Source organism: Thunnus maccoyii, chromosome 9, assembly GCF_910596095.1.
Source record: "Thunnus maccoyii chromosome 9, fThuMac1.1, whole genome shotgun sequence".
NCBI lineage: Eukaryota > Metazoa > Chordata > Actinopteri > Scombriformes > Scombridae > Thunnus > Thunnus maccoyii.
In genome coordinates, this window is record NC_056541.1 from 23,589,095 (window position 1) to 23,607,325 (window position 18,231).

Here is an 18,231-nt window from a genome sequence, read left to right on the forward strand (position 1 = left end):
TTCCTGTGGTGTGAACAATAAAGGATGGAGTTACATCATTTACTCTAAATGGCATTTTTGGAACAACCTCCATCTGGTCTGTGGCGATTCTGTGTAAAATCCTAAAATACGTCAAGACAAACAAAAGCATGTAGAAGACAAGTTATGATTGGAAATAATTAATCATTTTTGACTACCCTCAAACCCTGCATCCTTACAGTTAAATCACACATCCTTTCTAATCAAGTGCAATCTGACTGGGGCTAACAAGTTCTTGTGCTGTTTGACACCATATGCTGTTTCAATATAAGTGCACATTTGTAACCAAATGTATGAAATGGCTGGATTGTATTGTATGGGTTTCAGGAATTTGAAAATTAAACGATTAGTTGATTTAATCGATTAGTTGATTGTCAGAAAATTAATCACCAACTATTTTAATTATCAATTAATTGTTTTGAGTAATTTTTTTCCAGATTCCAGCTTCTCAAACAAAATTATTTTCTGGTTTATTTAACCTCTACGATAGTAATCTAAATATCTAAAACTGTAATTAACATTGTTCACAATTTTTGGACATTTATAGACCAAACAACTAATCAGTTAATTGAGAAAATAATTGACATATCTATCAATAATGAAGTGTTAACAAACAGTGTTGGGGGAAAAAGAAAACCAGGCACATTCTTGTTTGGTTCATACATCTGTGTGTATTCTACAAAAGCTATACCATTCTTGTTTCCTGGCTGCTGAACAATTAAAAAAATACTATCAAAACCCGGTATTTTGTATTTGGAGGCATCTGAATTCCATTTTTGGTTTGCAGTTTGCATTGGCTCAAACAGCCATATTTGTGTTACTCATGTATTTACGTCTTGTGTCCAGTATCCATTGTGCCCCCACAGAAGTCCTATCTTTGTAGATAGTATAGGCTCTCAAAGCAAAGATGGAAATGAAACCCCACCATGTTCTCTTTTTCATCAAACCAGGAGAAGTGATATGACAGTGGTCTCAGGGGAGATTCTAAACCCCTCATTTTCCTTAATTGATATAATGAATGGCATGTGTTTTCAGCCTCCATAGTCTGGTAATTGCCATTTTTAACACCCATCAATGGAGTATGTGCAGTGGAATGATTGAAGACATTAATGCTTTTGAGCGCAAATGTAGTTGACAGTAACAAGAAGGATTCCCTGTATTGTTAATTAGCTAACGGATGTTATAATAACATTTTATGTGGAATCAATGAAATGTGTAATTCCTTCTTGAACCATGTTTTCTTATATACTAATTTCCTTTTCTGGGTTTTTCTTTGGGCGTTTTCTTTGTCCATGTCAGCCCCTCTTGAGTGAATGGAATATATTATGAATTATATATAGATTATTATTATACTCACCAGCTACTTTATTAGGTACACCTGTTCAACTGCTTTTTAACGCAAATATCTAATCAGCCAATCTTGTAGCAGCAACTCAATGCATTAAGGCATGTAGACATGGTCAAGACTATCTTCTGAAGTTCAAACCAAGTATCAGAATGGGGAAGAAAGCTGATTTAAGTGACTTTGAATGTGGCATGGTTGTTGGTGCCAGACGGGCTGGTTTGAGTATTTCAGAAACTGCTGATCTAATTGGATTTTCACGCACAACCATCTCTGGGGTTTACAAAGAATGATCTGAAAAAGGGGAAATATCAAGTGAGCAGCAGTTCTCTGGACGGAAATGCCTTGTTGACGGCAGAGTTCAGAGGAGAATGGCCAGACTGCTTTGAGCTGATAGAAAGGCAACAGTAACTCAAATGACCACTCGTTACAACCAAGGTGTGCAGAATGAGCATCTCTGAACACACAACTAGTTGAACCTTGAAGTAGATGGGCTACAGCAGCAGAAGACCACACCGGGCGCCACTTTTTTCAGCTAAGAACAAGAGACTGAGGCTACATTTTGCATTGGGCTCACCAAAATTGAACAATAGAAGATAGGGAAAAACATTGCCTGGTCTGATGAGTCTCAATTTCTGCATGGCATGGCTCCATCCTGCCTTGTATCAATGGTTCAGGCTGGTGGTGGTTGTGTAATGGTGTGGGGATATTTTTTTGGCACACTTTGGGCCCCCTAGTACCAACTGAGCATTGTTTAAACACTACAGCCTACCTGAATATTGTTGCTGACCATGTCCATCCCTGTTACAAACTTGCTTAGGAAAGTGACAAGGAGGGAGTCCATGCAAGTGTATACTTAAAACAAATATAATATTAAAACTAAAGCTAACAAAACAAGGTGTTTAGAACAAAGTGTAAAACCAAAAGCAGATGATGCAGGGTGGATGTTGGCAGGAGGAAGGGAGAGAAAGAGTGACCACATGGGCCCACTTTTATAGCTCAGCTGGCCCAGGAGAACCATATTACACTTGCGACCCTCCACTGTCAGCCAATGTCCAGAAGGCAGGCTCCAAAACAGTGGGAGGGGCGTCACAATCCCTTATGACCACAGTGTACCCATCTTCTAATGGCTACTTCTAGCAGGATAAGGCGCCATGTCACAAAGCTCAAATAACCTCAAACTGGTTTCTTAAACATGACAATGAGTTCACTGTACTCAATTGGCCTCGCCAGTTACCAGATACCTCAATCTGTGCCACAAAGAATTAAGGCAGTTCTGAAGGCAAAAGGGGGTCCAACCTGATACTAGCAAGATGTACCTAATAAAGTGGCCGATGAGTGTAGTTATGATATGGGTGTGGATGGCATTTTTTCACCATATTCCCATTCCTTTTCATTATTTGTTATACATGTTCATCCCCTATTTTCCATTGTTGTCAGAGTTACTGATGCCTTACTGTATTACTGGACGAGAAGGTGGCTGATAATCATTCTTCTTCTTGTCTTGCAGGCTGGAGGATCAGACGAAAAAGCTTCACAAGGACATGAAGAAAAGCACTGAGGCTGATTTAGGTGTGTTCTGACACCAACATGTGTGTTACCGCCTGGGGTGCTATTGATCTCCACTTGTTCACCAACATACTTGATGTTGCTCGGCAGGTTTTTCGGGGCTAGAAAGACGTTTGGTTGTCTTGGTTTGTTTGGTGGTGCGTCAGCTCTCTGAACGACTCAACAAATGAGACGAGAGAGTGCGGGCCTCCGCCTTAATCTTTTATAGGTTTTTCCAGGCTATCATAGTGTGTGTGTTTTGGATTTATGAGTGTATTGTTTTGCGCAGTGTTCACTTATGGCTCAATTTGTCTACCCTCACTGATTCCATTTATTCACATGTTTGTCAGCCACAAAAAAGCATGTTTACTTTTCACTTGCTTATTTGTTGATTTTGGAGTTATGTATTTGGGAAGTAGCAGCAGACATGGCCTGTGGTAAGTAGTCAGTTGTGGGGGTGGAGGAGTTGGGATGGATGGAGGAGTGAGAGGCTTCTTCATTTCCTCTCCTTTGTGCTCTGGAATATGGATGTCTGCATCATCAAAGTGTCATAGCCGTCAGGCCCTCATTATCGTTAATGGATTCCATCTGTTGCACAGGTCCCGTCTCCACCAAGTGCTACCAAACAAAGAACTGGACCTACTCCGCATGTCAGCACTGTATTATATATACTGCTTTCTATATCGACCATCATTTATCAAGTCAAGGGTGGTGATATGCAGAGCTCTACTTGAACTCACTGACAATTAGCTGGTGAGGGACGATAATATCTTTTAAGGGCTTCTCTAGTTCACAGTTTCAATTAGGCTAAGTAACAGGAGGCGAAGAAAGTGGCAGGGATAAATGTGCTATCATACTGAGGAATTGTTCATGCTGTTTCAGCTCCAGGTGATTACAAGGGACATGAGCATCAGTGAGTAGACTAATAAATCACTACCCTCGGATCACCTTTTGATTTCCATGACCCCTATAATCAACTTTTTTCTCTCAGTCAAGGTCAAATCAAGCAATTTGTTACTTGTCAAATGGAGAGAAATGCAGAAATGCTACACCTAGGTAATTGATTGGTCTAGAGAAAATCCCAAGGGAGTGTGAAAAGAGACCAGTGAGTGTTCCAGATCCCGATGAAGCCCATTTTCACCACAGCCTCTCCTGTCAGCATGTGTCTCCTCAGCGCAGCTCATTTATTTTGACAGTGAAGCCATAATCTGATGTGTGCTCTGTGTCTAAATAAAATGGCATGAGTGCAGATTAACAGTAATTTGTGCTGTCAGTGTAGAAACATTGCAAAGATTCTTGGTGCTCTGGTGAATATTCAACACGGCAGCCAGCCCGACCACCCCCTCAGATTTTTACAATGGGGGCAGCGCTGTGCCATTCGACTTTTACTCTTCAGTTCTTTCCCAAAAGCTCACTTTTGGAGACCCTACCAAACACACAAACACAGAGATTAAATGCTGAGAAATTTAGTATAATCCTGTTCCCATGTTTCAAGAAAAATTAAATAAATCTGGCGTTGAATTGCATTAGAATGTGTTCATCTAGAAGTGTAGATGGGGACATCCAATTTTGTGGGCCGTAATACACATGATTGTTGTTTTACATAGTTTAACAATGTTTCAACAATATTCTCTACTTCTTGTGTGTCACAGCAATGTCCAAAGCAGCGGTGAAGATCTCTGCAGACCTGCTGAGCAACCCTCTGTGTGAGCAGGACCAGGCATTCCTGGAGTCCATGACTGCTTTAGATACGGCCATGAGAAGGATGGACTCCTTCAACCAGGAGAAGGTCAGACTCAATCCTGCAGATTGATCACACTTTCAATTTTTAGTCTCACTCTTCTTCTGTTTTGTCTGCTTTGCATTCTGGGCTCTTGCCATTGGTATTAGATTGGTATCTGGGGAAATGTCTTTCTTCAGACATACAAATTAGGAAACAAGATGAGTTTTTGTTGGATGCATGTTTTCATATTTGTCAATATTGTGCAGCCTGTAGACTAAAATCTATCCGTATGTCTTTCCCTCTGCTGTTTTTGAAAAGCATCTGTGGCATCATCCTCTATAAGCTCAAGCTACTGGTTATCAGCTGTGAAAATTGATGCATTTGTGACTCACTGGTGTCTAAAATAACTCATACAATGGAAAGGCCTTTTCTCAACAGGAAAATATGCCCTGCCACAAAATTCATAAAAGTTACTCTGTTCACAGCCTGAGTAGTGAACAAGTCTGTTGTATTGCTTGTATACTACGCATTTTGCTATACAATTTTTTCATCAACCGTTCACTTCATGCAGTGAAAAGCTGTCTTTTACTTCATGAATAAGAGCAACTGTGATCAGCTGGAATTTATAACACAAAACATATATAAACCTCTTAAATCCTTCCTGCTACATTTTTATTTGTAGCACTAAATAAAAGATCATCTAGGGAATCACCGAAGTTTCAGACTGTACTAACAGCAGTGACATTGCCATCCATAGAGCCACACCACTAGTGTGGCCAAATCACAGCTTTCTCCTGTGTTTTCTCTCTTGCACATTTTGTTGTTTGTGTTTTAATATTTAGAGTATTTGTTGATTTGAACCGTATTTCTCGTCATGTTTGTGCTCTTGCTGCTGTATGTGTTTTGTCCAAAGGGGAAACAGTAGTTATGCAGACATTTCTTGTCAGAACTGTAAGCAATACAGCGTAATCTTGCCTGCTCTTCCACAGCTGTACTTTTGTGAAGATCTCTTCTTTGGCTGTCAGGCCTCTTCAGATTATTTGCCGGGGTGCACTTCAGCTTTTGATTAGAATCATCGCCACAGGTAGCTATAATGTGAATCATAGTGGCACCGCATGTGTGCATGCTCAAGGCACTACACTGTGAAGGACTTTTAAAGAGTAAAAAATACAGGAGAACACAGGAGATCACACTAAGGCATATACCGATTGACTTTTTTCCATCTGTGTTTTCTTGACTCATTGCCATGCTGTTATGTGTTCTGGGCTGTTCACATTTGTTGCCTTAAAATATTCCCCTTTCTTTTCACATTTTATTGTGAACCAGAATGATTTCATAACCTTTTCCATAACAACGATCCAACAAGGTGGAGAAATGAATATCTCTCTAAAAAGTGGATGATTTGTTTTCATGGTAAAATTGTAATGTAGCGTGTTACACATCATCTGGATTTATCAATTTGGGGTTGAGAGGACATGATATCTATTTTCTGTGAAACGTCAGGATCATTACTCAACCGCCATCAAACCCTGTTCCCCTAGATAAGTGAGTGCTCTGAAGCGGCAGTGTCTGCTACAACCAAAACTCCTAGTGAAAGGTTAAGTCCTCTGTCATTAAACCTAATTTTAAAATAAAGATATTGTCAATCTAGTAGTATTAGTTGGTGAGCAAATTCCACCAAAGTGAATTAAATACTAGATTTGTATTTCAGGCGTGATGTCATGTTGAGGATTTTCTTTCAACTTTGATACAAGAGCTACTTAAATGTCACATAGATAAATAACATTATTCCATTTAATATAAGTATGCTAAATATCTAGAGTGAAGTTTAAACTATATACCTATACTATACTGTAACTATAGCAGTCACTTTTGTTTATTCGCTTTCTTTTTCAGCTTTAACATACCAGTCTTTCAGACTGGCTTTGCGCACAGCTCATCAAATTTTACAGGAGCCGTTTTGAGTGACTAGACAAAGTAGAATGTGGGTTGGATTGAGCGTGTGGGTTTGTGACCCGGGATGCGTATGTTCCAGGACTTGGCTTGGTCGAGTGCCCAGGAGCGCACTCCTGCCAGTTTGACTGTTTTCAGGGGTAGAGTAACTTTTACATTCTTCAGATTTCATAGAATATCTTTTTTTTCACTGTATTTCATATTTGGAACTGAAGGAATTTTTTTAACCGTCACTGCCACGGACACTTGACTGTCACCGGATAACAGATGGTGTAATGGGTCCATTCAACCCACCTCTTTTCTACGGCATTTGAAGACCATAGTTTGAAGGTAGACTTCTTCAGTATCAAGGTTTATCTGCTCACCTCCATCCCCTTTTTCCTGGTAGCTCTTTCACTGGATCCTGTTTGACCTTTCACTGCACTACACAGTGGCCTCATCATCTCAGTCATCTCTCATTTGAATGCAGTTTTCTATTTTCACATGTCTTGTCTTCATAGTGAAAAATAGTGGACTCATTTCCTGGCTCTAAAGAGTGCAGCTTTCCTGTTCAGCACTGACTGGGATGTGTTTGACAGTGATTCAGCCAGGCACTTTGATCCCAGTACAGTTTCTCACTTGTGGAGGACAACAGTCGCCAACTGTATTGACGTGGTTGTACTTTTTTAACACACTTTCATCCGGAGTGGATTTTGACAGCTAGGTCACACCTGATATTCTCTGCACTTCTTTCAGTCTTACTAAATAAAAATCCTAACACTGTTCAGTTCCAGGTTTGGGCTGGGCAGTGTGTTTCCTTTTGTAAAGTGGCTAAAAGTGAGCTAAAGGCAAAATAGTGATTGTGAGCACTTTTTGGTCAGTCTGCTATATGGAATATCACCTCAGGTTTGCTAGGTGTTTTAAAATCCAGCACAGCTCACTGCAATGCTGCTCCAGCTTCTCCCTTCAAGCTGACTGTTGATTCTGACGGCACCAACAGCAAACCCTATCGCTCCAGCAAAACAGACACAAAAGCATCCACCCTTTGCTCTTCTCCGTGTTGAGACTAGATGTTCCGCCGCAGGGCCCGCAAGTGAGAGAGCCAGCAGATAAAACGTGCAGCGATAATGAAGGCAGCAGTGGCCCAGGTCTGTGTGTTTATTTCTGGGGCTGAGGAGGGCGCACAGCCCCGCCGGCACACTGCTGCCGAAGCTGAGCCCCAGTGTAGATGGCGGCAGCGCAGTAGAGGATGCTCCGTTTGGAGGGATATTGATTTCCTCTGCGATCTGTGTGTATTTTTGGGAGGCCTGTGTGCCGGGATGGCCTCTGCCCCGTGACTCACTGATGGAGACTGCTGCTTGAGCGTCGGCCTCAGGCTCTGCTGGGCCTCCAAGGAATAGCTCTGCCCCCCCCCCCCCCCCCTCTGTGGGAAGGGGCAGAGGGTAGAGGGCACCAGCATGCTTAAGCAAATCTGCCGCTGTTGTTCTCCTTCCTCGCTGCATGCTCTCACCTTAGAAGCAGCGGCGCAGCTCAAGTCGGGGAGGGGGGGATGGTGTGAATATGTAAAACAAAGAAAATGTGAATTCCCATGTACTTATTTGTTATTGGTTCTCTGTTTTCCCTCAAACCACAATCAACATTTTGTACTTGGAAATCTGCCTGTGTGAAGCAGTGAGTGTTGCTGTATGTTGTCATAGATGGTCAGGGCATCTTTACAAAGCACAGCTGCGATCTCGCTTCCTTGTTGTTAGATTGTGTGATTGACTGTCCTTCCAATAGCGAGTGAACATATGATTAGTGGAGTTGCTAACTGTGCTCATGCAGCTGTCACTTCACATCTCGCTGCTTTAAATTCTCTTTCACCGTTCTTAGCGTTTTGCTCTTCACTTGACTCGTTCGCCGGGTTAACTTAGCACGCTGTCATGCTTGGAGATCTAGTAGTACCAGTCATTTTAAATCTGCAATGTAAATGACACTGGAAACTTTATTTATTGTTTGCCAACTTCTGTCGATGAGACTTGGTGCCGGGGCTGGAGGCCTCGAGATGAGATGTTCGTTTACTTCCATTTAACACCCCCCTTCCCCTCCTTCCCTCCCCTGTCGGTTCTGGCAACCAGAAGGAGAATGCAGGAAAATATAAACTGTTATTGTTAAAATGTTTGTTTGCAAAGAACTTTCATCTTGTAAGGCAGCCCACCCTCCACAGGATTTGAAATCAGTTGGGCTTTGCTTTCATGTCCGTCCCCTGACAGTTCCATCCTTTTGTATCACAAGCTCAATGAATATTCAGGGGTTTCTCCTCAGGGCTTGTGTACAATAAAAGAGTCAACGTCACGAAAGTTTCTTTGCAAGCCCCCCCTCTCCCCTCCCCTCCCCTTTTTTTTCTGGAGTGCTCTGTTTGAAATATACACAATTGTTGATGTTTGTGCAGCGACATTACTTTGCTACTAATGAGGGAGAGATGTAGAAGCTGTTTAGTCTTGATGTAACTCAATTTGACAATGAATAACAATTTGTAATGCCACTTCCCTTGATATAGACATGTTTTTTTAACAGTTCATTTTATTACAGGTCAACCAGATCCAGAAGACCGTTATCGACCCTCTGAAAAAGTAAGTGCCCATCTTGAGATTTTTTTTTTTTAATATGCTATATTGTAAGAGTTGGCTTTGTATTTCCTTCTATGCCAGGGTCAAATAGTTGTGCCAATAAGTTTCACATTTGTGTGGATTAGCAGAGAGTGAGAGTTTGAATTTAGATGCGTTACAAAATTACAGTAAAGGCCATTTAGTTCACTCTTTGTGGCTTAATTTTCCCAATGTGATAAATCCATATGACACTCCGGGCAGATTAAGTTCAGCGCCCCATAACATTTTTATTATTTGACCTAGCTCTGCTCTTCACACTGGTAGGGTGGAAAGTACAGCTGCAGCGCAGGACCACAGGAAGGCCTGCAGTGTAGTAATGCAGATTGTAAAAATGAACGAGGGAGTGAGCAGTGCTGCTGTGGTGGAAGTGTGTCTGGAAGAAAGTTTATTTGCCTCTCATTCCTAATACTCGCCCCCATTTGAGCAGGCAGTGAGTGCTATTCCATTCCTTCAGCCTCATTTTTTCAAACACACACACACACAGCACACACGCACATGCAAAGCAGAGGTACTAAAGGGAGTGGTTGGACTATCCCACCCGTCTTCCGGAGCGCTTGTTAAGGCTTTGCTTCCTGCTCCTGGCTCCTCCCAGGAGATTAAACATATGCTGTGTAAGAGAGCGTGTGCATATGTTTCTATTGCAAGTTTGTATTGAACTTTCTCCCGCATAACCCTGTAAGTTCATTTTTTAAAATAACCAATGTGAAGAGATTCCTCCGTGAGACATGAATAGGTTGGGTCAGTGTGTGTGTGTGTGTGTGTGTGTGTGTGTGTGTTAAGCCCTTTCTTTCTCATGTGCTCTGGTGGCAGAGCAATGACAGGATGGAATGGTTCTAATTTCCTCTTCCTGGTGGGCGGCAGGCGGACGTGTGGGCAGGCTCAGAATATGGCAAAGGGCCCAGCTTCCTGGGCCCAGAGCCGTGGATTGGTTGAGGAGGAGAACTGTCTCAGGACAGTGCACACTCTCACACAAACATACCATAAAGACCATAAAGTTAGGCATTTACATGATGTTCTTAAATGACTTTTGAAGCCACACTAAACCGACCTCTTCATTAACTTTTTTCTTCCATAAAAACACAGCACTATTAGTTATTAGTTTATCAAAGTGTCTTCTATAGAAAAGTGAGACACAAGCCACGATACTTTAAAGCTTCCATTAAGATTCCATTAGTCCATCACTAATGAATATTTTTCATTGTTTACTCGGTCTCTAAATACTCTATTGGTGATCTTGTGACACCTTGAAGAGAATTAGAGAAGAGTTGAAAAGGAGAACGTTAATGTTAATGGAAGCTTGAATGGGTTGTGAGTGTATGTACAAGTATGTATGTGTGTTCAGTACACGTTTGTGTCCATGTGTGATTGCCATTTAAATTTTTGGCATCCGGCCTTAATACTTAGTGTGGTAAAATGTAGAGTCGACAAATGAAAAAGAGGCTGCACTCCCCTCCGCTCCCCCTGTCACTGTCTTTTCTCTCTCATGCTCAGACGTGAATTTCATCCACTCAGCAGGGTCACTGAATGACATCACAGTGTTTATGTGAAGGGGGAGGGGGGGGTGCGTGGGCATTGAGGCATTTGTGTTATCTAGGCTTCCAAACCTAGCCCTTTCTGCTCCGTTGCTCTTTTGGGTGAGACAGAAGTCAAGCCTGTTTTGAGACCTCTGCCCCGGGTTGAGCTATGACTGGACAAGCCACCTCCACCACTCTCAATTAGAGGAAGACTCCACTCCTGGAGCAGGCTGTGAGGCCTAGAGGAAATGGGACTATTTGGCCTTAGCTGTGGGGCTAATGCAGTTTTTTAGGGGGTGCAGTGATTTGAATTGGATCTCGTGTTGTTTTTGGACTTTGGTAATCCAAGTTCAGTCTTTTGTACCCAGGATGCTCACAATGAAGTCATCCAGCGTGTTTCCTTCGTACTTGGTGTATCATGTATCCACACTGTGTGAGTTCTGTGAGTGTTGTCTGAGTTTTGATCAACAAGGCAAGTTGCAGCAGATCAAAATCCCTATGCTGAGACAAAGGGGTTCTCACTGCATGTACGTCACACACGCATACGCAAGTTCCCATGGTCCACTGCTCTTAAACCATTTATACAACAGGTGGTAGTTATTTTGCATTTAACAAATTCTGCCACGTGATATAACCTAGTCTGACACTCTAAAGTCTTCATCTGAGAATGTGACGCATTGGAGGTGGTAATTTGCACACAAACAATTCCCTTTCCCATATTTTTTGTGGTTTGCTGTGTCTTTTTTGCAGTTGTGAGTTATGTGATGGTGATAGTCAAGAGGGACAGCCAACCTCCTAGACTGAGGGTGTCTAGACCAGACTTGGGCTTGGCTGACGGGTCAGACTGGCCTGTCTGTGGATTGGCAGCTGCTCATAAACACACTCTCTGGGCCAGATGCTATTTCCATCCAGTCTGTTCACCACACCCTGACCTGTCACATGGACAGTGGTGTGCCCTTGGCCCCCATGCAGCCCTCAGCCAGCGAAAGGCCTCATCCAGACAGGACTGACCACAAATCCAGACCTAGCCGACTGACCGGTAGTTGTCCAGCCAAGGCCCGGACATCGAGGGAAATGTCCAGCTCTTGGACAGTGGCTGAGCAAACTATCATTACAAAGAATCTATAATCACCTTCAACCAGTGCTACTGATTCACGTTGTCATGTGGGAGCCTTTGACACAGCTGAGTCACTATAACGTCTGGACATAGAGAGCCCTGATTAAAACAATGAGACATCAGCATCCAGCGTGGAAAGGACAGGAATGGGTTAACAAGCAATTGGCTTTCTGTTTAGCTCTTCCTCTTCCCTCAGTGCCAGGAGAGCAGTGGCCCTTAAGTCTCTGTGTGCTTAAGCATAGTAGTTGCTGGCGGTGCTGTCCCACTTAAGAGCGCAAACAGCAGGCCGTCACAGTGTGTCATAAGGAAATTACGCCGCGCTGTCAGGTGATGGGCACCCACAAGAATGCGATCAGCCTTTGTGTCGTTTGAAAGCTGGTTTGCTGCTGCGTTGTCATCAGCCAGTAGGATCGTTCTGGAGAGCAGTCATGCCTAGAGGGCAGTTACATAATCACTTGGCGCTTCAAGTATGTGTACACTGGAGCAGATAGTAGACTTGAGGATCGGCATCCACCCCTGCCATAAACTGGGCCAAAGTGGTATTTTATAAATAGCGGTAGAGCGTGGGCCGTGGGGCTGGGCTGAGCTGAGCTGAGCTCCGTGATGTCACTCAAACACTACAAGACCACTCCTTGCTTCCTGTCGGAAACAATCCCTGCTTGTCTGAGTCTGAGTCTCAGTTCATGTCATTTTTTACTCCCCCCTCCTGTCCTCTTGTAAGGTGCACAAGCAGAAACGTTGATAATCTAGGATTTCACAATGAATGTACAGGTTCTTGGTGGTTCTTGGTGGTTCCCATAAAGAGGAACGTAAATCATGAAGCCCACACATTCTGTGGCTAATAACACTATGGGCAGAGGCACACACAATAAACTATTGTAGTAGTGTGCCTACACAGTTGATGAAATGCTTTAAATGAGTCATTCAAAAAAGCTGTATCTCACTTGTCATTATGATTGTTTTTATTACTGACTCACTTGTAGCAGACACCTGTGTGAATAATTTTGTGGCCTGTTTTGATATTAGAAAGACCGAAATGCTGTTTTCTTAATGGCCTTCTGGCTTAGTTTGCGTTGCTATGAATTTGTTGATGACTGCTGGGATTTTAATAACTCATACTGATGCTGCCCTCTTTCTTTCCCTTCATACTCACACATATTATTAGTTTTACATACTTTGCCTTTCAAAGTAAATGAAAATAGAGCACAACTACATCAATTCAAAGAAATAATGTTCAGCCTTTACAGCATACCGTGTATTAAATACATTAGAAGTTTAATCAGGTAGTTTACATGTTATGTATCATCCATGTATGTTAAATTATATTTTATAATTCATTAAATCTTCTCATGAGGTTGAATATTTACTGTATACAGTATTCCTACCTCCCATTAAAAGCAGTCACAAAACCAGTGCAACAAGTCCCAGGATGAAGCTCAGACTCCTGTTGCTAAGTTACAGATGAGTGTTTTCCTATTTTTAGTGCAGAAGACTAGGATTCTCATTGCAAGAATATATTTTCATTTGGAATATGATAATTGTCACAAAATGAATTGTTTCATGCCATTTTGAACTATAGTAATTAGATAATAGATTAGAGGAAGCTTAATGCAGAGCTGTCCTCTGGGGTTTGAGAGTACCTCTACAATAAGATGTTGAGAAGAGGGGTTTTATTCATTCATAATGACTTTTATTAAGATGGGATGCAATACTGAATGCTTGCCTGCATATTTTAAAAAGCTAGGAGAGCTGCTTAATAATTTCAGTAACTTTAGTTTTTTGTTTTTATGTTGGTTTTTTTTCATTTGAATACTGTGGTGTGAATGTATGAGAATTTGTGCATGCATGCTTTTGTGTGTTACGTTTAGTGCTCTTTTTATTGTGTCAGAGGTGTCATAAAGGCTGTCTGTGTGCTGGGTTGTTTTAGGTACAGCGGCGTCTTCCCCAGCCTCAACATGGCAGTGAAACGTCGGGAACAGGCGCTGCAGGACTACAAACGTTTGCAATCCAAAGTGGAGAAGTACGAAGAGAAAGAAAAAACCGGGCCCGTTATGGTCAAACTACATCAGGTACTGCGAGTTTGAAGCTTGCATCGGTGCACGTGTCGGTCCACTCGAATGGCCCCCCCTATCTGCAGAGGTGCAGAGTTCACTTGCTCTTACATGGTGCACGTATTGTGAATAGAGCGCAATAAGTAGAAAAAGACACAAATGCTGACTGGATATGAACAAAAATAGTTGAGCACATGCATACTGTACATGTGCGCTCCTTCACCCACGCAAGCTACCAGGCTCTCAAGTAGTGCCTTTTCAAAAAGGCACTGCTGCACATCTACAGGCACGTAATTGAGAATTGTAGACACACACACATACACACACACACACACACAAACACACCACGAGGCCACTACAGAAGCGCACACATTCACAGATAGCGCTGCAGTGTTGCCTATGCTATTGCCTCTAACACATCCTCACATGGCGAACCACCCACACACATTGAGAAAAGCACTGTCAGGGGAACAAAGCCTTGAAGAGGCCCCTACATCCCTGCCCTTTGAATCCCTCTGCACTTAAAGGAATGATCCTGACAAAACACTAGTGTGCCATTTCAACCGGCATGCGTAAAGAAAACTGAGGTGACGAGAGCTTTCCATAATGCAGCAGATAAACAATATGTTGTAATTTCAATGTAGCAACTCCCCCCTTCCCCTTAATAAAAATTCTCACCCTCTCACACATATTCATTGTGCATTCCATAACTCCATGCCTACAGTAGACTACCCACTAATACATTCACACACAGATCAGTGGTGCTGGAGTCCACTCACAGCCAAGTCTGCCCACATTACCCACTCCTCCTCACTGCGGTCGTGATTACAGCCTTTTTTTTGCACTGCTTCTCCGTGGGAATTAGGCAAATATCTTTCTGACCAAATAAGAAAAAGGACACTAATGATGGCTGAAATTCTTAAAACTAAATTGTTTCTCTGTTTTTCTCCTTTCTCCAACACCTTTTATCGATGTTTGTAGAGGAATTAGAAAATGAACTGAGGATGGTGAAATGAGGGGATGTCATGTTAAGTTAGAGCTGATAGTGAACGCTAGTGACCTGTTCTTTTGTCTTCTCTCTCTTCTCCACACCCCCAGGCCAGAGAGGAGCTCAGGCCGGTCAGGGAGGACTTTGAGGCCAAGAACAAGCAGCTGCTGGACGAGATGCCCAAGTTCTACCACAGCCGCATCGACTACTTCCAGCCCAGCTTTGAGGCTCTCATTCGGGCGCAGGTCAGTGATTCCCCCTAGAGATGCACGCACAATGAGGCGCTCACGCATGCATGCACAGCACACACCCACCCCACAGTGTGCTGTTACGCCCTCTGAGTGTGAGTTAAACAGTGGATAAAGTGTCTGATGGAAGGGAGTGTATAATCCTGGCAGTCTGTCTCCCTCCACGCAGTCCTAATGTGATTAACCCCCAGTGACGGCCCACACTACTGTGTTTAGCCTAGGAAGGCCTCATCTGTCTGGCTCCACTGCAGCCATGCATGTTGTCCTCTAACCTGAAGCTTCTCTTAAAGCAGCTGGGCGTCTTGAGTTAGCGCCGCCATGTCCCCCTCCCCCACTCCAGACCTGCCTGGCCATGTCATTTCCTCTTTGGGACAGTCCCTGGCACACTCCTAATAAGTAAACGAGATTATCCTAGATCTAATGACAATTACAGTTCTATGATGTACTTTGAACTTGTAGTAAAATTAGTAAACAGTAGAAACTGAGTCATTAAATATAGCCAACATTAATTGTGAGTCCACAAATCAAAGCTCAGGTTTTTAAAATTAAAAGTTAAATCACTTTTTTTTTTACCTTTTACCTGACTTTGTGTGGTCTAAGAGCTCTTATTAGCCACATTTTGGCTATTTTTTTCAGTGTATGTTACCTTTAGTCATGTAGCTCACGCACATGAATGAGCTTGTACACGTTTACACACAAACACAGCCACACGTGGGTGGTCAGTGGACCAGTGGACCTCATCCCCAGCCTCGCTGCATGTGCTGGGTTTCATCCTCCACTCCCTTCTCTCCCAGCCGCTGTTGCTGCTCAGCTCCCAGCGGCAGCAGGAGAGGCACAAAGGCTGCCTTTGTTGCGAGCATTCAGCTTCACTACCACAAGTCCCGTCCAGCGAGTGTCAGTGGGACACTCAGCCTGACCTGTCCACCTGTACAGATGTTGATGAATTGAGACATTGTGTTGGTTTTTTTCTCTCAGTTTTGCATTCTCTGCTGTGTGTGTTCATTCTAAAAAAAACCACTTAAAAGATTACTTTCTTTTTCCTTTTTTTTCTGTTGATTCAGGCAGTATTTAAGGACTTACTGGGTGAAATGCAACTGAAATTATTCATTATTTTGGGGTCAAATAAGTCATAGTGTAACATCTCTGTATAAATATTAAGCGGCTGGGACTGTGGTGTGTCAAACTGCCCAGACAGAGGTCATGTAAAGTAAAGCTCTGGTTTACCCAGTGGCTCCTTTTTGTGTAGTAGGTGGTCACAGTTGTGTTGTGGCTGCGTTTATTCCTCGTGGTGACTCGACTAATTGTAATAGTAGAGTGTCTTTTCTAGAGAGGGCACCCAGACACTGATCTGGTGTACATTATCATCACTGGTCATATGGACATTTCCGATGGCCCTTTCAACAAGCCACTTTTGGGAAGAAAAAAAAATATCCGCTTTACCCCCACAAACAGCAGTAACCCAATACTTATGGCCCACTCATGTGGTTTAGGTGGCAGATATTGGTATAAACATACAAATGTCTTTCAGACTGAGCACTTTAAAAAGTTTGTTGTTTAGGTGGTTTAGAAACTTGACTTCTTTTTTTCTTTTTGGCCGACAATGACATTTAGATAAAGGTTATTTCTATATAAAACGCACAGTTCTCTATTTGCAAATTGACCTAGCAGGTGTTGTTGTGACCTTTAGTCAATCAGTGAGTATTTCTTCCTCTGGTATCTTAGTGGATTCCGCTGTTTCGGCCTACAACAGGACACGTGCAATCGTAGATAAGTCAGAGATGCCCCCTTAAGAGTATGGTATCGTATGCATGGCTGCATGAATAAATATTGAGAATGTGTGTGTGTGGGTTTCAAGGGGTTGTATTTCCCAGTACTTTCTTTCTCTGCCTACTCTTCTGGAGTCTTGTAATGTGATTAAAGTCTATTAATCATCAAAGCAACTCTCTGGGGAGCCTGACTCATGAACTAAGGGGAAGAAGCAGGGGTGGGAAGTGTCAAGAAAGCTTTCAGTGAACACTCTCTATCTCTTGTTCAGATTGGGAGAGAAAAGCAGGGTCACTACCCACTGAAGTGATGGGTTTTGGGGCTTTGTCGGAGTTGTTTGATATCTGTGGGCTCCCTCTTCCCCTCTCGAATCACTTCTCATTAGCGGGGTTGAAGAGGTATGAAACCAGCAGCTTCAGACTTGTGTAAGTAAAAGCGAGGTTAGATTGTTCGAGGGGAAGAGTTTGGATGTAATTTTCCTGAGAGGCATCTAAGAAAGGTCTGTGGATTCACCTGTCCAGTCTTCATCAGAGGACAGACAAGATTTTTTTTTCTACCATCACACTTTTTTTTCTCTCTTCTCCTCCCTAGGTGGTGTATTTCACCGAAATGTACAAGATCTTCAGCGAGTTAACAGATCAGATCGACCAGGCAGGGTTGACTGATGAGCAGAGGGAGAGGGAGACCGAGGCCAAGCTCAGCGAGTTGCGTGCTCTGTCCATTGTTGCCGACGACTGAGGGTGGAAAGCCGTAACCGGGAAGGGCTCCTTTCATGCCTCTCTGAATGGATTGCACTCTTTTCAGGCTCCTCCAAACAGTTCAAACGAACAGCAGTGGCCTTTTCCTGATTATCAGTTTGTTTCCTTGCGGCCTCATCATCACTCCCCATTCTTCATGCACTACAATCCCATGTTTTATTCTCTCTTCAAAGACTCTCTGCAGCTGAAATGCCACATTAACTAAGCCATCAGCCAAGTGCAACATTATAAGCCAATGTGTTTTTTTTTTTTTTTTTTTTTTTTTTAAGTAAAGGAATCAAATATTTCTCCTCAGAGCTAATTAACAGGGTCACACTTCAAGGTTTCAGAGACGTCTATAAGCATTTGTTTCTAAAGTAGGAAATAAGTAAGACAATGTTTTCGTTAGTCACATCTGCTAGGTTATCAACAGTCTGTGAAACATCATTTTTATTACACAACTTTGAAATTACAAACACTACAGACTGAATGTTACGTAGTGTACTGTAGCTTATCTGCAAGAAAATGTAACGGTTATCAGTCATATAAGCTCTGTGCCATGTTGTATGAGAGCTTTTTTATTAAGGTTTGCAGGCTGATC

The 18,231-nt window shown here is 42.7% G+C and overlaps 1 protein-coding gene across 1 annotated transcript in view; it reads left to right on the top strand.

Annotated features, from left to right (window-relative positions):
• The window catches only part of bin3 (bridging integrator 3), a 32,741-nt gene extending 14,829 nt beyond the window's left edge, over positions 1-17,912 (top strand). Inside the window, exons 4-9 of the mRNA XM_042420636.1 lie at positions 2,871-2,932; positions 4,561-4,697; positions 9,135-9,175; positions 13,770-13,911; positions 14,992-15,126; positions 17,485-17,912. Coding sequence (XP_042276570.1) covers positions 2,871-2,932; positions 4,561-4,697; positions 9,135-9,175; positions 13,770-13,911; positions 14,992-15,126; positions 17,485-17,631 — 664 coding nt within the window. The 3' untranslated portion in view covers positions 17,632-17,912. The remainder of the gene's footprint in view (positions 1-2,870; positions 2,933-4,560; positions 4,698-9,134; positions 9,176-13,769; positions 13,912-14,991; positions 15,127-17,484) is intronic.
• Positions 17,913-18,231: the final 319 nt, after the last annotated feature.